Below are 19125 nucleotides of genomic sequence, written 5' to 3'. Positions count from 1 at the left end.
ACAGCAAAACTACTGCCGTAAGAAAGTATCCGAGGGGGTAATCAACACTAAAACCCTTCCTTACTTAGTTAATCTGTGAGATTCCAAGTAACAAACCACCACTTCGCAGCCTACAAACCAGTGTATTGCCAATCCATTTTTTAACACATATTGGTTTTAATAAATGCATTTCACAATAGGTAAGTTAGGTCTAGTAGTTTTGTCATCAAAATTCATAGTAACCATATCAACATAAGGCATCTGACATAGCATTTCCCAGTTAACTAATCAAGCCCATCACCTTTATTGTTGGCTTGTTGCCACTAGGCAGATTGTCATAAAAATACAAATGTATACAAAATTATTGTTCACAAAACAACTCTCTGAAAAGGGCCTAACAGGCATTATCACATTATAAACCTTTAGTGGTGATAGAGCGCCACGTTATTCTGAAATTTGTAGGGGTGCATCATATTCACTGTTAGTCCGCACCCACATTTTAATCGAAGTAGTTTAGGTGTGACATAGAAATGTATTATTAGAATTGTTTAACATAGGTGTGATTAGAAATGCAACCATGCTTTTCATGAAAAGTAATGTCGTAAATCATTGCTAATGTATTTTTAGTTAATGCATAATGTTTTATTTTTACGTAATGCAATGTATTAGTTTAAACGTGCGCCATGTTAAAGTTACACGTTTAGTCTGCTTTTACGTTTAAAAGAGTAATGAACTAATGCTTAAAATGTGATTTAGGAGTGTGTTTAACAGTGTAAAGGCCTGATCGCATATACGTTTTAAGAGAAAGGCCTGTTCATTTCTTATGTTAGCTAAACGTTGTAGGCCGAAAATGATTTCCCTTGGGAAAGGCTTTGGGTTTCAGGAGGATGGAAAATCTCAGAGAAGTGAAAAGTTTTTCGTTCCTATGTTTCTGTTGCAGGTGCAAGGACATTTAGCTTGTTAGAGAGACTAGGTCTTTGTTTTAGGAGTTAGGATGGTACGAGAAGCCAACAGGGGAGTACATTGGAATTTACGGATGATACTTTCAGTGGAGAAGGTGCCTGGGACCCAAGGTCAAGCTAACCGTTGTTGGATGGAGTACAAGTTTTACTGGAAAAGTACTGGAAGAAGACCTGGCTGAAGAGGTGTGCCGAGGGCGTGTTCTACGTTTTTGGGATTTTGTATTAGGGACAGTGCCCCTAGAAGGAGCATCTTAGAACAAGCTCTGACTAAGTGAATGTACTTCTAAGGAGGTGTTCACTTCTGACACCTTTTTACTCTCTTGCCTGGGAGGGAAATGCTAAGTAGGGATGTCACCTTAGAGATAGAGTAGGGATAGACTAACCGTTTTTCCTTTTAGGCTAATGATTCCTAATGTAGACATCGGACTAACGATTGCATTTCTCATGCTTTTGGAATTAATTGTACTTTTTATCTTGAGTCGTATGAGACTCTTGTGTAGACTTGCGTTTGTACTAGTGCCCATTTATTTTCTTCACCTTGTATTGAGGTGTTTGTATGTGCAGTTATTCTTGATTGTAATACAATCCTAAAAATTTTGATTCAGAGTCAGTGGCCCTTTAAAACTGAGATTTGAATCTGTTCATTATGTACTGAGAATTGAATTTCCTCCCCTCTACACTATTTAGTAGATAAAAAGATCCTGGCGACCTGAGAGGATTCTTGTAGATAGGCAAGGTAGACAAGGCAGGTAAGAATCCGGTCCTATCACTTACAAGTGCTTGGAAGAGGGGGTGGCCAAATTCAAAACCCTTGCCTGCTTCAGTAATTTTTTTAGATTGAATGTAACAAAATGATCTCGCTACAGCCTTTAACAGCGTGTAATGGCAATTAACCCTTAAAGAACTATTGGCTATAACAAGCACTTTTCACAGCAGGCTTACAACCTTTCATAATAAACATATACGACCTATGGCTTCTGATATACTTTTTCCTAAAGAACCAGTCTAGCCTTTAGACCTCAAAATTGGCTAGCCACCATAACCATCACAAATAACAAAAATGGGATGACCCTGTGTCCCTCAGAACCTGGGTATACAATCATAAACAAAAAATGGTTCTGTTGGGTTCTGATAGGTTACTTTTCGGTGCACTAAGTGTCACATACGGAATATGCAAATTTGGTATGAATCTCACACACGCCTGAGCACGGTAGTTCTGTTCAAAATAAAGACCATAAAGCAGTGTGTACGTATCTACTGTTCATGTTTATCAGAATTAGGTCATTCATGTATAATCACATCTGCAGTAGATCAAGGCTGTCTACAATAGGTGAAATATTTACATATACAAAGTGATCATGTGACATATGTGCTTAGTGATAAACAATTGTGCAGTATATACAAAGTGGTCAGGACTTTTGTACAAGGGAAAGGGAAAAGAACAGATGGCCAGACATAGAACCAATGACTCTGTTGGCAAATGATGCTCCTTTTGGTCTACAGAGCCTTGGTCAATCTGAGCCTTGTATTGTTGTTGACGTTTCAACCCGTGTTGTGCTCCCTTCGGTAGTCACTAAGGGTCTTCATCAGGACGGGTGGGGAGTTTGTGCCAACCTAGGGCGTACGATTTACTTAGGTAGTTACGAGTTGATCTGTACAGCGGCGAAAGACAAGCAGGCATCAGTCCTGCGTTGTCTCTGTGAGTGAAGCCAGCCACAGGCATGCAGTCAGAAAATTATAAAAGTACACACAGTTACAGTTGGCAAAACAATATTCAATACCTTCTAAGAGATTTAACATGGATTAATAAAGTGCAAATCTTTTACCCACAAGATTTGTCAGAGGGGAAAACCAGAGGGTCAGACAAACACCTTAACCACTGCTTCCTATGCTAATATGCGAGTTTCCAAGTAACATAATACCTCTCAACAGGCTTTAGGACAGTGTAATGATAGTCTACCCTTAAAGAGCAATCGTCTTTAACACAGGTTTTTCACCATAAATAAGCCAGACTTTTTGCCTCTATCATAACTTTCCATAATAAGCTCATCAGGCTTTTTGCGATCAGTAAATTGTCCCAATAACCAATTCAGTCCTGCTGTATTAAGTATAAGCTTTCCCAGATGGTACAAAGTGCAACACAAGCTATCTTTTTCAGTAGAAGCACACAACCTCTCCCAATAAAAATATATACCTCAGGGTCTCAACATCTGGGTGGAACCAAAGCCTCACTCTCAGTAGTCCGAAAATTATTAATATGTACAAAATTTCAATTGGCAAAACAATATAAAATCATTCTAAAATCAGCATATCGGTGCTTTTCAAAGTTCAAATCTTCTACCCCAAGCGTTTGTCACAGGAGGTAACAATACCGAAACACTTGCCTACTGCAGTAACCTGTGTGTATCCCTATAATGAAATTCCTGTCCACAACACTGCTTAATTTGTCAATAATAAGTGCTGGTGCCAAAGGTTTTTCTCAGAAGCATTCACCCGGTGCTGACAAATGTCAGGATTGCTGAATACCAAGGTTGCGCAGTGTGCATCCCACCTCATGCGTATTTCTTCCACCTCTATGAACTCTCTTCCCCTCTATTTCACCCTTGTAGTTTCTTTTTCATCCACGTTTTCTCCCTTTGCTAGGGTTCTCCATCTTTCCCTTTCTTCTCATTTCCTCCTTTTGTGTTTTTCTCTATCTTGCTCTGGGTCAGTAAGGCTGATAAGGAAAAGGTAAGTGCCGGTCCACAAAACTTAGTGCTGGTTCTAAAAGCTTTAACAGAGTATAGTAACAATCCACCCTAAAATGGCTATTGACTTTAATATATGCTTTCCACAATACATAAGTCAGGCCCACTGCTTTTGTCATACCTTTCTATAAGAAACCAACCAGACGAACGAACAATAAAAACTCAGTCATGCTGTGTTTGGCATAAACCTTCTTAATACGCAAAAAGTGCACTATAAGGACTCTTTTTCAGGAATGCACACCTCTGCCCATTTAAAATCTGTAATGAAGAGACTCAACATTGGGGGAACCTTTCTCTCAGTAGTGCTTCTAAAAGCTCTTTTTTGTTGATCACATAATGTAGGAAGGTGGATATCTGACTATGGTTACCCCCAAATTTTTGCCTAGTGTCTAGCTGGTTTTTCGACTTAGTTGGCCTGAGATCCTGCTATTCAGGATCTCAGCCTGCTGTTCTCTCTACTAAATTAAAACTATGCACCCTAGGTGCATAACCAATTGGAAGTGGATCACCCTGTCAGCCCCTGTACCAGTGTACACTAGGTACCCAGGGCATTGGTGTACCCAAGGCCTGCCAGGGGCTGAAGCATGTATTATGCCACCCCAGGCTTGGCCTAACAATCTGACACAACTGGCTGATCACTCAGCTGGGGTAAGTTGGTGTAATCACCTCTTACTTAGGTGTAGTATACCTATACCTAACCTTAAATGGGACACCTGGTAACCTATAAGTCACTCCTATGGCAGGCCTTAACAATCCTGAAGGCAGAGTGCTTGGTTCCATGTGAGATGGTGCTCTGGCATGAGCTGAGCCTGTCTGCAGTGGTCGGAACAACTTCCTTCTACTGTTTCCAGATATCGTCATACCATATACTCTTAAGTGCATTATGAACCTCGCGGTTAAATGCTAACTTTGGTTTGGCTTTATCAAAACATGTCGAGTAAGGTGTCATACGAATTGGAATACTAACCCCTCGCCAATTCTGGCGACGGGGTTAGCATTCCACCCTTCTAGAGGGACACGACATGTACAGTACCTGAAACCCGGGTAAAATCAGACATAGCCTCAGCTCCACAAAATGGATGCTGCCACCACAGACACAAGTCTGCCCTCCTGCTGCTGGGAGTCCTTCCAGCTTGGGAGGTGTGGACAAAGGGTTTCCTGCCAGGGGAGGTGCATGCACCACCCCAGACAGGATTTTGTGTATTGGTCAGGTAGGGCTTGAAAGAAACCAGACATGCCTGTGGCTCACAAGGAGCTTCGGTGCATATGCCAGTTCAAACCGGTCCTGGGGCACACCAGTCCCGGGCCTGGGGCGAGCTGGACAAAGGATTGTGGGTGTAACCACCCCCCTTCCTGGTCCCACCCATAGGGAGGGACCTAGCAGGTAGTCCGGCCCCTAGAATCCGCTTAAAGGTAGGAGCTGTGTCCTAAGACTTCAGACATCCTGGAATCAACTTGAAACTAAGAAGAAGACGGGAACTTCGACATTCTGCTGCACAGAAGACTGAGGGAAATCTCCCCTGTGGTCAGGGAGTGACCACCTTGCTAACGCAAGCACCATCCAGCGAATCAACGTCTGCTTTGCCGCCGCCTCCCGCCGGAGCCCGAGCCCAGAGACTGACAAGACCTGGACCTCCAGACCTCTCACCGTCCGATCCACAGTCCCTGAAAAGAGGAGACCCGTGGAGGCACCGAGACACGTGGAGCCAGCCATCTTGAAACGACCACGACAAGCTGACAAGTGCAACAACCGAGGCTCCCTCCAAGTTGTGCTTTTGGGATCTGAGAAGCCCAACCCTCGAGCAGCACCTGCACCAAAGGTGAGCCCTCCAGCATCTCCACGATCTGCGTGGGGCCCTTCTGCATTTTGCCACTCGACGCGCATAACCGGTTGCTGGCCCGCTGGCTAGTAGCCATCTTGGCGACGAACTTCACGAAATACACCGCTGGTCTGGTTGCTCCAGACTGGCCCTTGCTCCCCTCCAAAGGAGCAGTCCTTCTGACCTTGCTGGTCAGAACCATCAGCTTATTTCATCTCCTACAACAATTGCTTTTGCCAAGGCTTGTTTGCTTCGATCAAGTCGCCGACAGCGAAAGCCTGCGTGGGACAGCTCGTGAACCGACTCCTGGACGTCGTCGACCTCCAGGGACCACGTGGCTGCAGAGACAAGCTACACCTTTCTTCCTGTTTGCACCCGACATTGCCTGGTACCCACCTGGTGCCACGCTGGTCACTGGCTAGTGACTGTGAACACTGTCCCCTCTGCTTACAGGTCTTCAACATCTCCGATCCACTCTTGGATCCACCGCATCTCTCCCGGACCGACCGCCTGCAGCATCTTTGTCTTCAGGCTCCACGGAACAGATAGAAGAAACCCGACGCACTTCGAGGCCTATGCACCCGCTTCCTGTGGGTGAGGTAAAGCTGGCACTCCTGTGCCCAAGTGTAGTATTACATCTCTAGTGCCTGTGTTCCAAATCTTGAGTTCCTAGTCCATCCGGAAGATCCTCTTTGCAGTAACTTTGTACTTTTTACGCACCCATTGAAACCTATGGGAGCACGCGTGTGACTATTTGCTCTGCACACGCCACCCGTGGACCTCCTGGTCACTAACTGAAGTTAGCTCCTTGTAGGCCCAGCGATTCTAGAGGCCCTAGGCCTTTTCCCCTTTCTGTTCGTGGTACTTATACCACTATTTTAGTATATGGTTTGAGCGGCCACCAGGGCCTATCCATATAAAGTGCAACTTCTGTGTATTCTACTGTAATCTTGTTTGACGATTTGTGCTCCTGTGCTCATAAAGAGACTAGGGGTTACTTTGAGAAATAAATACATATATATTTTGAATATATATCTGTGTGGTGTCCTTTCATTGGTATAAAAGGGGGTTGCATTTGGTAAAACAGCTGGCTTAACACGCTTCACGAGTTTAGCCTCAAAGACTGCTTAGCCTACGCTACCACTAGGGCAGCTAGTCCGAAAAGGTTGACTTACAACCACACCATAAGGGTTGCTTGGCATGGTACAAGGTGATCACTTTAACTAGTGAGCATCATATACCAGGCCAACTTCTCACATTGGTGAGCAGCGGTTGGATTTGAGCTTGCTGTATTTTACCATTGTAATCTCTTGGTTACCAATTGAAAGATCACATAGGTACCTGTAGGTACATATAAAACAAGATTAGATATACATAAGTTCTACTGAACTTAGTTGTTGTAGAGCAAAGGGAGTAGCACACCCTGACTACAACTACTAGATAGGTTTAGTAGGTAAACCCAAGTGTAGGTAGATTGCAACACATCCACCCACACTTAAGAGCAATGGCTGGGGCAGAGGGGTCCAATGTACCTATCTCTGTTGAGAGTGACCCCCAGAGGGCACCATCCATCTTTGCTACCCTTAACCAGAATGAGCTCAGGCATTTGGCAACTCTTAGAGGCCTTAAACAGCCCAAGAACCCTACCTCTGCTGAGCTCAGAGAACTCTTGCAAAATGATGAAAATCAGAGAGAGCTCAAGAAAGCTTCCCAGTTAGCCCCCTTAGGGTCGGGAACAGGAGGCCCCCCTTCTGAAGATGCTACAGAAGTACCCCTTTCCAATAGCCATCCCTTAGATGAGAACCATACTACAGAGGAGGAAAGTGGGGAGGATACAGAAAGTAGTGATGATGAAGGGAGAACTAGCCCAGTGCCAAGTGTTATACTTGGCCCAGCTAAACTAAGGCTATTGGGGACTGACAATGGGATCATCCCATTGGATCTCCCCAGTGGACTTAACCAGGGGCTTGGGAGGCAAAGGAATCGCTCAGGTGACTCTAATGCTTCTCATGCCTCTAGAGGCTCTCAAGGTCACTCCAGGAAAAGGATGACCACCCCTCAGAGGAGGGAACATGAGCCCAGAATGCAGGAAGCCCAGCTGAGGATCAGGAAGCAGGAGCTAGAAGTAGCCCTGATGGAAGAAAAACTAAGGAAGGCTAGGCAACCTAGAGAGAGTGGGTCTATACCCACTGGTGGCAGCATTATCCCTAAGGACAAAGATAGGGTCTTTGATAATAGGAACCTGTCTAAGGTTGTGCCCCCTACAAAAGTGGGGATGATATCCACAAATGGATAACTGCTCTTGAGAGAGCCTGCAAAGTACAGCAGGTTCCTGAAGACCAGTGGGCAGCAATCCTCTGGCTCTCCTTTGAAGGAAGAGGCAGAGACAGACTCCTCACTGTTAGGGAGGAGGATGTCAGAAATTACAGAGCCCTGCAGAGTGTCCTAGTTGATGGGTTAGGCTTAACCACTGAACAGTACAGGTTAATGTTCAGAGACACCCAGAAGACACAGACTCAGGACTGGTCTGAATATGTTGAATGTGCCACTAAGGCTTTGGAGGGTTGGTTGCTGGGAAGTAAGGTATCTGATTATACAGGATTGTACAATTTGATGATGAGAGAACAGATTTTAAGTAACTGTCAAAACCAGCTCCTCCATCAACACCTGGTAGACTCAGATTTGACCTCTCCCCAAGAATTGGGAAAGAGGGCAGATAAATGGGTCAGGACCAGGATCAGGCCTAAGAATCAGGGTGGTGACCAAAAGAAAGATACCACCAAACCTCAAGAGAAGGGTGGGGATAAAGCAAAAGAGAAATCTTCCTCAGGGCCCCAAAACTCCACACAGGGTGGTGGGTCCCAAGCTCCCTCCTCTACCACAGGTAAAAAGCCATACTGCCATGAGTGTAAAACTCCTGGGCATTGGAAAACTGACAGCAGTTGCCCAAGGGCTACAAACAAAACTGTTCCTCCAATTACTCCTGTCACACCACCTATTACTGTCAGCAGTAATCCCCCAGGTGGTGGGAGTGCCCCCAAAAATTTGGGTGGGTTTACTTGGGGAACACAGGGGGACCCTGGCTTAGCCAATTCCCCTGCAGCAGATACTCTTGTCTGTGATGGTGGCATGGGGTTTGCCAACTTCACTGCCTGTCCCAACACTTTGGGTAGGTACAGACAGGAGCCCTACATCAATGGTACAAAAGCTGAGGCCTACAGAGACACTGGAGCTAGCATCACAATGGTGGCCCATTGGCTAGTTCCCTCTGAGCAGCTTTTGCCTGGTTTCTCCTACCAGGTGACCAACATTGATGGCAAACAGAACAGTCATCCCATGGCAGAGGTATGTCTCAGCTGGGGAGGTGTCACTGGCCCTAAAAGGGTGGCAGTGTCCCCAACCTTGCCTGTAGACTGCTTACTGGGGAATGACTTAGAACTCTCAGCTTGGGCTGGAGTTGAACAAGACACCCATTCTAAAATGGTAGGCCTTTCACAAAAGGGTAGTGGGGTTGTGCCATTCACAACCCCTGTCCAAATAGATTTCTTCCCTGGAAAGGTTGGAAGGGCAGTGGTAGCCACAGCCCAGGCACAGACAGACTTCCCTGTAGAGACTGGCAGAGCTGTGACAGTCACAGCTCAAACACAAACTGAGTGCCCCCCTGAAAAGGTTGGCAAGGCTGTAATGGTCTCAGCCTATACTCAGACTGACATAGGTGTAGTGAAGCCTGAAACTATGGATCACTCCACACAAACAGAGAGTAGTGGGGAGGAAGAAAAGTCTCCCTCTCCCCAGACATTAGGAAAAAGTCAGCCTCCTCAGGGAGCTGACCTCACCCCTTGTGAAGGAACTGCCCCAGAGGTAGCCAGGCCTGGCCTGGCAGAGCCTCTGATGTCACTGGCCCCTTCCAAGGTGGGACCCAGTCTGGTGCAGGTAGCCTGCCTCTCTCTACCCTGCCTCAGTCAGCCCAGGGCTGCAGAGGTCAGGGAGGCCAGTGGACCCCAAGAGGGCCCCTGTCCACAAGAACCCCCCCATCAAAAGAATGAGGATTGCCTGGCTAGTAGCCCTCGTCAGGTGATGGGTAAAAACATTCCTGAGGGATCTCCTTTACAGGTAGTTAGGGACCTCCCCCAGAGGGATTCTGTTGGGTACAGGCAAACATGGGACCTTAGGGCCCCAGACCTGACCTGTCCCTCCAGTAAGCCCACAAAAGGGACCCAGCCTCCAGCTTTAGGTAGCCAGAGGCTGACCCTGAGAGCACAGTGCAACTCAGTTAAGGAAAGAAAGGCATCCATGGTGGAGGGGGATTGGAGGAAGCTGAGGCCTCACTTTGAGGACACTCACTTCAGTACTCCATCTCAACACCAGCCTTTTACTTTGCCAAGAAACACCAAAGGTAGAGATTCCCTATGGTGGAGACCCTCTGATACCCTTAGGGTGAGGGATTGCTTAGTGGACCATGAGACAGGGGGTAACCATGCCAGTGCTGGTTCCTCCTTATATGGCCACTTGGGCAATATAGGCTTACCTGGTCAAGGTCAGCCTTATCTCCCTTCGTTTGGGGGGGGGGGGGGTTGTGTAGGAAGGTGGATATCTGACTATGGTTACCCCCAAATTTTTGCCTAGTGTCTAGCTGGTTTTTCGACTTAGTTGGCCTGAGATCCTGCTATTCAGGATCTCAGCCTGCTGTTCTCTCTACTAAATTAAAACTATGCACCCTAGGTGCATAACCAATTGGAAGTGGATCACCCTGTCAGCCCCTGTACCAGTGTACACTAGGTACCCAGGGCATTGGTGTACCCAAGGCCTGCCAGGGGCTGAAGCATGTATTATGCCACCCCAGGCTTGGCCTAACAATCTGACACAACTGGCTGATCACTCAGCTGGGGTAAGTTGGTGTAATCACCTCTTACTTAGGTGTAGTATACCTATACCTAACCTTAAATGGGACACCTGGTAACCTATAAGTCACTCCTATGGCAGGCCTTAACAATCCTGAAGGCAGAGTGCTTGGTTCCATGTGAGATGGTGCTCTGGCATGAGCTGAGCCTGTCTGCAGTGGTCGGAACAACTTCCTTCTACTGTTTCCAGATATCGTCATACCATATACTCTTAAGTGCATTATGAACCTCGCGGTTAAATGCTAACTTTGGTTTGGCTTTATCAAAACATGTCGAGTAAGGTGTCATACGAATTGGAATACTAACCCCTCGCCAATTCTGGCGACGGGGTTAGCATTCCACCCTTCTAGAGGGACACGACATGTACAGTACCTGAAACCCGGGTAAAATCAGACATAGCCTCAGCTCCACAAAATGGATGCTGCCACCACAGACACAAGTCTGCCCTCCTGCTGCTGGGAGTCCTTCCAGCTTGGGAGGTGTGGACAAAGGGTTTCCTGCCAGGGGAGGTGCATGCACCACCCCAGACAGGATTTTGTGTATTGGTCAGGTAGGGCTTGAAAGAAACCAGACATGCCTGTGGCTCACAAGGAGCCTCGGTGCATATGCCAGTTCAAACCGGTCCTGGGGCACACCAGTCCCGGGCCTGGGGCGAGCTGGACAAAGGATTGTGGGTGTAACCACCCCCCTTCCTGGTCCCACCCATAGGGAGGGACCTAGCAGGTAGTCCGGCCCCTAGAATCCGCTTAAAGGTAGGAGCTGTGTCCTAAGACTTCAGACATCCTGGAATCAACTTGAAACTCAGAAGAAGACGGGAATTTCGACATTCTGCTGCACAGAAGACTGAAGGAAATCTCCCCTGTGGTCAGGGAGTGACCACCTTGCTAACGCAAGCACCATCCAGGGAATCAACGTCTGCTTTGCCGCCGCCTCCCGCCGGAGCCGGAGCCCAGAGACTGACAAGACCTGGACCTCCAGACCTCTCACCGCCCGATCCACAGTCCCTGAAAAGAGGAGACCCGTGGAGGCACCGAGACACGTGGAGCCAGCCATCTTGAAACGACCACGACAAGCTGACAAGTGCAACAACCGAGGCTCCCTCCAAGTTGTGCTTTGGGATCTGAGAAGCCCAACCCTCGAGCAGCATCTGCACCAAAGGTGAGCCCTCCAGCATCTCCACGATCTGCGTGGGGCCCTTCTGCATTTTGCCACTCGACGCGCCTAACCGGTTGCTGGCCCGCTGGCTAGTAGCTATCTTGGCGACGAACTTCACAAAATACACCACTGGTCTGGTTGCCCCAGACTGGCCCTTGCTCCCCTCCAAAGGAGCAGTCCTTCTGACCTTGCTGGTCAGAACCATCAGCTTATTTCATCTCCTACAACAATTGCTTTTGCCAAGGCTTGTTTGCTTCGATCAAGTCGCCGACACCGCCGACAGCGAGAGCCTGCGTGGGACAGCTCGTGAACCGACTCCTGGACGTCGTCGACCTCCAGGGACCACGTGGCTGCAGAGACAAGCTACACCTTTCTTCCTGTTTGCACCCGACATTGCCTGGTACCCACCTGGTGCCACGCTGGTCACTGGCTAGTGACTGTGAACACTGTCCCCTCTGCTTACAGGTCTTCAACATCTCCGATCCACTCTTGGATCCACCGCATCTCTCCCGGACCGACCGCCTGCAGCATCTTTGTCTTCAGGCTCCACGGAACAGATAGAAGAAACCCGACGCACTTCGAGGCCTATGCACCCGCTTCCTGTGGGTGAGGTAAAGCTGGCACTCCTGTGCCCAAGTGTAGTATTACATCTCTAGTGCCTGTGTTCCAAATCTTGAGTTCCTAGTCCATCCGGAAGATCCTCTTTGCAGTAACTTTGTACTTTTTACGCACCCATTGAAACCTATGGGAGCACGCGTGTGACTATTTGCTCTGCACACGCCACCCGTGGACCTCCTGGTCACTAACTGAAGTTAGCTCCTTGTAGGCCCAGCGATTCTAGAGGCCCTAGGCCTTTTCCCCTTTCTGTTCGTGGTACTTATACCACTATTTTAGTATATGGTTTGAGCGGCCACCAGGGCCTATCCATATAAAGTGCAACTTCTGTGTATTCTACTGTAATCTTGTTTGACGATTTGTGCTCCTGTGCTCATAAAGAGACTAGGGGTTACTTTGAGAAATAAATACATATATATTTTGAATATATATCTGTGTGGTGTCCTTTCATTGGTATAAAAGGGGGTTGCATTTGGTAAAACAGCTGGCTTAACACGCTTCACGAGTTTAGCCTCAAAGACTGCTTAGCCTACGCTACCACTAGGGCAGCTAGTCCGAAAAGGTTGACTTACAACCACACCATAAGGGTTGCTTGGCATGGTACAAGGTGATCACTTTAACTAGTGAGCATCATATACCAGGCCAACTTCTCACACATAAGGTATAGCAACATTTATGATGTCAAGTCAGACGCAAAAAGGACAGAAAAAGCTTATGATGTAAAAAGCCATGTATTCAATAAGGGATGCTCATGATTTGCACTGGTCAGAACCCTAGACATTTCTCCATCCACAAAATATGTGCATGGCCTGTCTTCATGTGTGCAAATTAATCTGTGCATACAATGCATTTACACCGGTGTGTTTGATTCATATGAATACTGTCATGCTTAAAATGCACATACAAACTGCTAAAACCTTAGCAATAACAGATAAATAAGGTAAATTAGAACACTGGAATGTTAGGAGCTCAATTGAAGGCAATAGAGTGCTCCGGGCTTCTAATGCCCAGTAGAAGCCCGGAACATCAATTTCCCAATATTTAACAAAGGCCTCACGGAGCCTGAGGGAATTACAACCCACTCGGGCTCTGTGAGGTCTTTTTTTTACAAATTAGAACATTCTGCCCTCTAGGGGTAGAATTTTCTAATAGCCTTAGAGGCCTCCGTAGCGGGTTCTACCAGTCATTAAAGGCCCGCTCCATTGTTAAAGGTCAACGCTGGAGCTGCCACAGCCATTATGCCTGGTTGGTGAGAATGGGTTCATATTATGGCCTAAGTGAGAACACCTTTGATATTGTGGATATGGGGAAGAGGGGTGCTCCAATCGTAATGGTGAGCTTATGGCTGTGCTTAAGCACATACTGAAGGAAAGAGGACTAAGACAACTGTTTGAGAGAGAAAGCTTCTCAGAGTCTGATAGACATTTGTAGAGTGGAAGCCAGTCTTATGAATGACTGCCCTTGCTAATGGTTGTCCCAGCCACCGAGGGTGAGTTTGTCATTCTATGTGAGCTGAGTTAGTGGAAGTTTTGATGCTAGAGGTAACTGTAGTGGTACTGGTGGTGTGTTATTGCTGGTGGTATTGCTGGTATTGGTAGTATGGTGATCATAGTGCTGATGTTGGTAGTGAAGGTATTGATGATGCAGTATTGGTGGCATAATATTGGTGATGGTTTTGGTGGTGGTGATACTATAGTGATATTGGTGGAGGTATTAGTGTTATTGGTGGTGGTGGTGATTTAAGTCTATTTTAAAATACTGGTTAGCAAAGGCTAAGGCTGTATGCAGAGCTATAAATCCGAATGCAAGTTAATTTTTTCACAAGATTCTACTCCGTTACAAATCCTTAGATGGTCATCACAATTGTTTACGGGTGACGTAATGTGTTTCTAATGCTCCGTTGTTTGGACAGTAATGGTATCTGTCATATTAATCCAATTTGGATGCATTGTTGCAAACAAGAAAACTAGCTGAAATAGTAAAAAGCCCACACATACTAGAGGTACAGTCTATGTCAATGGGAGTTTTGACAGTATAATTTACAGTACTTCTTATCCTTTTATCACCTTTACAGACGGGGCAGCAGGAATCAGGAATGGCCACGGAAGAAGCGCACACCAGCTCTGGGCAGGTCACCAAACCACAGTAGATCTGTCCATCCTGCCAGGTAGTGGAAAGAAAGGCAACGGTTAGAGATTATTTATTGATTGAGTTGCAGTTTTGTATGGTGCACGCCGGAGTGTTTTACAGAGATACACTGGGGCTATTACTCCAGTAGTGCTACTCATGTACTGCAAAATGCTATTCACAAACCTATGGCATTCCTATGTATTTTGTGCAGACATCGCCGCACATGTAGATATACGTTTCAGTAGTAAATGGGGAGGGGCAAGAGGAAGTTGCCCGAAAATGGAGAATACTTATGACAAAATGGGGGGTGTTTAGGGAAATGTAAGAAGCTGTTTAGGGAACGATATGTGAATACAAACACACACACACACACACACACACACAAAAGAGTAAGCTCATTGCAATATAAAAACAACACTTTTAAAGTTAGGACAGGATTAACCTATTTTGACCCTAAAGATGTCAAAACAGGTGCCGATGTAATCCAGACCAGCCTATGAGTAATTCAAGCACCACACATGACCAAGCACAGGTAGTGCAACACACTCCCACAGAAAACAATGAAGGCAGGGAAATAAAATAACACCCCATAGGCACTAACGTTGAAATAATTACATTATTGCCACCAAACACATACACAGAGCAAAAAAAGTATGCAAATATTAAATACGCATTTTATTATTTTGAATGTTAATAATATAACTTTATTTTAAAAACAGGACAAGCTGTTACAATTTTATTTAAAAAATATATTTTATAATAATAATTAAACATACATATTTCAGCACAAGTTACTACATATAAATAAAAATAAAAAATGTTGTAACTGTGGGAGTTTTTTATTTCTAAATTAAATGAACATATCTTAACTAAATAATAGTTCAATGCACATTTAATTTGATGAGTTAATGTACTATAACATTTTATTTTATTTAATTAGTTCTAGATTAGAAATAAATATTTTAAATTTATTTATATTTATATTTGACAATAGAATATTTTATTATAGGAAACGCTGATAATTTTTCCTGTACCCCCATAGGGAAATCTCCACCACAGGGGCGGAGAACTGCAGCTTTGTGTGCAGAGGTATGAGTAGTATAAGTATCCATTTGCAGGAGGCTCCACCACCTGATTTGAGGGGGTGGTAACATGTAAGTCTACACCTAAGACTAAATCTACACTGAAATGGTGAACAGCAACAAGTGTAGAGTTACAACTAGGTGTAACAGAAAACATTCACATGAAGAAGTAAACACATCTATATTTACCTCTGTGAACAGGTTCCCATGAGTACAAATTGTAGGAGGAAACATAAAGTGCACAACAGGCAATGAAAGCATTTAAAAAGTAAGGGAACTGTGATGCTGTGCACAATGGGGGCGGGGCGAGTAAACATGGGGGCCGGGTCAAAGGCATGGCTAAAAAAACTAAATATCCTGTAACTTTTTTAGGTCTTTCACCTTCAGGTATTTACATATAAATAACACACAGCTTAAATGTGAAATACAAGCAAGGTAAGTTAATCAGTGGGAAATGCACTATCATACTTTATAAAATCTCTGTTAGTTAAAGCACTGCAGAGAGCTGTGTGTGAAACCAGAGAGCCACAGAATTGAATCTTGTTTGGAGCAGTGGAGAATAGTTGTTAGCACACGATCCTGCGGGGTAGGCAGTAGTGACCTGTCCCCTGCCAAAGTGGCATGGCAGAACAGGCCAGAGGAGGGAGAAGGGAGCTGGAGAGGAGGGCAGGGTTTGGGTACAAAATAAATAAATAAATGAATAAACTTACCTGATCGCCGCCTCTCGCTCTTCTGTCCTCTGGGCACAGGCTTCTAGAATGCACTGCAGCCAATCCGGCCACTGCATGAAAGCAGCGTCAGGATTGGCCTGAGGGCCGGTAACCTGCGCTGCCAGGCAGACTGGGAGCCTGTGCCTGCTCTCTCCAGCCCCAGCTCTCTCCAGCCCCAGCAACGCAGCTGGGGCTGGAGAGCGCTTCACTGCGCATGAGAGTTTGACCGGCCTGAGACGGCTGATTAAACCCTCATGCGCAGTGAAGGGAGTGCCCACCACTCCCCCACCAACAGTGCCATCCCACTGGACCCGCTCCCAAGACTGGTCAGAGTCCTGGGTGCGGGTCCAGGGGATTAAAATAAATTGATATTAAAATGGGTTTAAAACCCGTTTTATTATCGTTTTATTTGCTGGGGGTGAAGGGGGCGGGGCGCTCCTCTGCTCTAATGGAGCAGCTGCCCCTGGGTGCAGGGGCCTGCATTATGCCCCTTTTAAAAGCACACACTTCCCATCTCAGCTGGTAACTACTTTCCAATACCACTCAAAAATAATAAATCTGCATCATCAGGAAGTGTCAAGTGATTCTATTCATTAAAGCTAATACCGGTTTCCAAACTCCCTTTACGTTAGCAGATTGACCCGTTGTGCACATTTACATATCTTTGAGGCAAGCAGGCGTTCCGGAAAGCAGGCTTGTTTAGATGTCTGCCACTCCCTCACTTTCACAACACTTACACTTCATCTTAAGCATTTCAGCGGACGGTTCTCTTTTCACAGGAAGTAGGGGAACTTTCTCCTTAAATTGAAAAAGTATGAGCACGTCGTGCCCCTCCGATCCCGCCCACTTCGACCACTGGGTATGATGTGGAGTTTGAGACTTACACCTCCTGAAATATATTGTTTAAGCTACGCCCTGGGGTGCATTCGCACTACTTATTATTTCCTAATAGTCTGTACTACACACACGTGAACATGAGACGCAGTTGACGTCACAGTGCCGAGTGTAGCAGTCTAGTTGCCGAGAGAGGCTTGGACTACAGGAAGCACCTACACACATTGTAACACTCTCTGGCCAGGCGTGGCCAGAGAGACTATAAATAAACGGGCGGAGGTCGCTCGTGACTTCCGGCCCAGACCTATACCACCAGTGTCGTGTCCCCTCATTGCCTGCTCCATGTGTCCCACGTGGCCCACTAGCAACTAGGCCTGTCGGACCCCCAGCGCTGCACACTACGCTGGGAGGTCCCCACACTGGCGACGAGGGTGGGCACCGCCTGTCCGGCGTGGCCGCGTGACTGTGTGGCCCGTTGTGAGAGTCGATCGCTGGCCGTAGCGATCGCTGCCCTGGTGATGCGGGTGCTGTCCCGAGACTGACCTGACCTGCTGTCCTGGGCCTGTGAGCTGCCTGCCTGCTGCTACGGAGCGACTGCATGCTGATGGTCCCGCGCCTCCTTTGATGCCGGCAGCGCGTGTCACGCGCAACGAGAGCGGCGCCTGCCTGATGGTGAGCTCCACAGCTGGAACGTGATCTGAGGCCCGTATGTGCGCGCACGCATTCCTGCTTGTGCCGATCCCCGCGCATCCCGCGTGTGCTCCTCCCAGCATCCTGACCGTCTGTGTGCCTCCCCGGAGCGCGAGAGACACAATAATGAAGCATTGGTTCATGCCGGAGAGACGTGGCCTTTGAGGATAATCAAGCATTGGCCCATGCAAGAGTGACTTGGCCTTTGAGGACGTGTCTCTGCACCCAGTTGACTCTCATTATCGAGCATATTCCTTCTTTGGAGAGGGTGATTTTGGGCACGGGTGTGGCAGCACGGTGGAGTGAGGCTGGCCTGTCTCGCCGCAGCGTAGCACGTGGCGTACCCGCTTGCGTTGGAGCACACCCATACGCAGGCCGTGAGGAGCAGTTCATCGTATAGCTACAATGGTGGATCAGGTGGCAAGCACGAGCAGACAGCCAGTGGCACCTGCGCCTGTCGTGACACCTACGCATTCACAAGTAAGCGCCCTGCCTCCGTTCAGCGAGCTGATTGACCCTGCGACGGCGTCCCCGTGATGGAAGGTATGGCTGGGCCGCCTCGACAACTATTTCATCGCCACTAGAGAAACGGATGACAAGGTAAAACGCTCATTGCTGCTACACTTTGCAGGGGACGAGATTTACAAGCTGTTTGCGCACTTGCCAAATACAGGGCCTGCAACAGACTACGACGCGGGGGTCAGAGCTTTGAATGCACACTTCGATCCCCAGCTAAACCCCGACTATGAGAGGTTCAAGCTGCGACAGGCGAAGCAGAGGGAAGGGGAGTCGATGGACGCGTTTCATGCCCGCCTTAGGGAATTGGCCAGCACGTGCACCGAGGATGACCCCGTGAAGGAAGCCAGGGCTCAACTGATCCAAGGGTGTCGCAACAAAACGCTAAGGACACTCATACTCCGTCAACCGCGCATTGCGCTAGAAGACATACTCATCCTGGCCAGGTCACATGAGCTGTCTGATGTCCGCGCGTCTGCGATGGAGGCGGCCCTTCACACTGCTGCGGAACCAACGGTCACCGTTAAGACGGAGAGAGCTGACGCACTTCGAACGGTGGCACGCGGAACTCGAGGGAGATGGCCCACCCGAACACCCCGGAGACCTCCGTGTGGGTACTGTGGGAAGGAAGAGCACCCTCCAGAAAGCTGTCCAGCGAGGGGGAAATCGTGCACCAAATGTGGCACTCTTAACCATTTTGCAAGCGTATGCAGAGGAGGGACACGTGTGAGAAGTTCAACAGGAAGAAAGGCACCATACAAGCAAGTGAAGCAGTTAACACTAGACGAACCGGCGCAGGTAGCGTCCCAACGAGCCGGATCAGGCTATCTACGATATGTCGAGAACTCCTCGTCCGAGGAGGAGGAGGAAGAGTGCCATTTTGTGTCGTTCGTGTGTGACCTGAAGAGACAGCGTCGCCCTCAACCAACATGCGAAGTTTCGATCGCAGGGACACAAGTCACCGCCCTAATAGACACCGGGGCC

General features: G+C 47.4%; 1 protein-coding gene across 1 annotated transcript in view; it reads right to left on the bottom strand.

The window, feature by feature from the left end:
* Window positions 1-19125, bottom strand: part of CHRDL2 (chordin like 2) — a 672596-nt gene that overhangs the window by 185678 nt on the left and 467793 nt on the right. Inside the window, exon 5 of the mRNA XM_085623361.1 lies at window positions 14246-14339. Within this exon, the coding sequence (XP_085479487.1) occupies window positions 14246-14339 (94 nt within the window). The remainder of the gene's footprint in view (window positions 1-14245; window positions 14340-19125) is intronic.

The sequence above is a fragment of the Triturus cristatus genome, chromosome 8 (assembly GCF_964204655.1).
Source record: "Triturus cristatus chromosome 8, aTriCri1.1, whole genome shotgun sequence".
Classification (NCBI taxonomy): Eukaryota; Metazoa; Chordata; class Amphibia; order Caudata; family Salamandridae; genus Triturus; species Triturus cristatus.
Note: the sequence above shows the minus strand (reverse complement) of the source record. Positions and strands in the feature narration are given on the sequence as shown.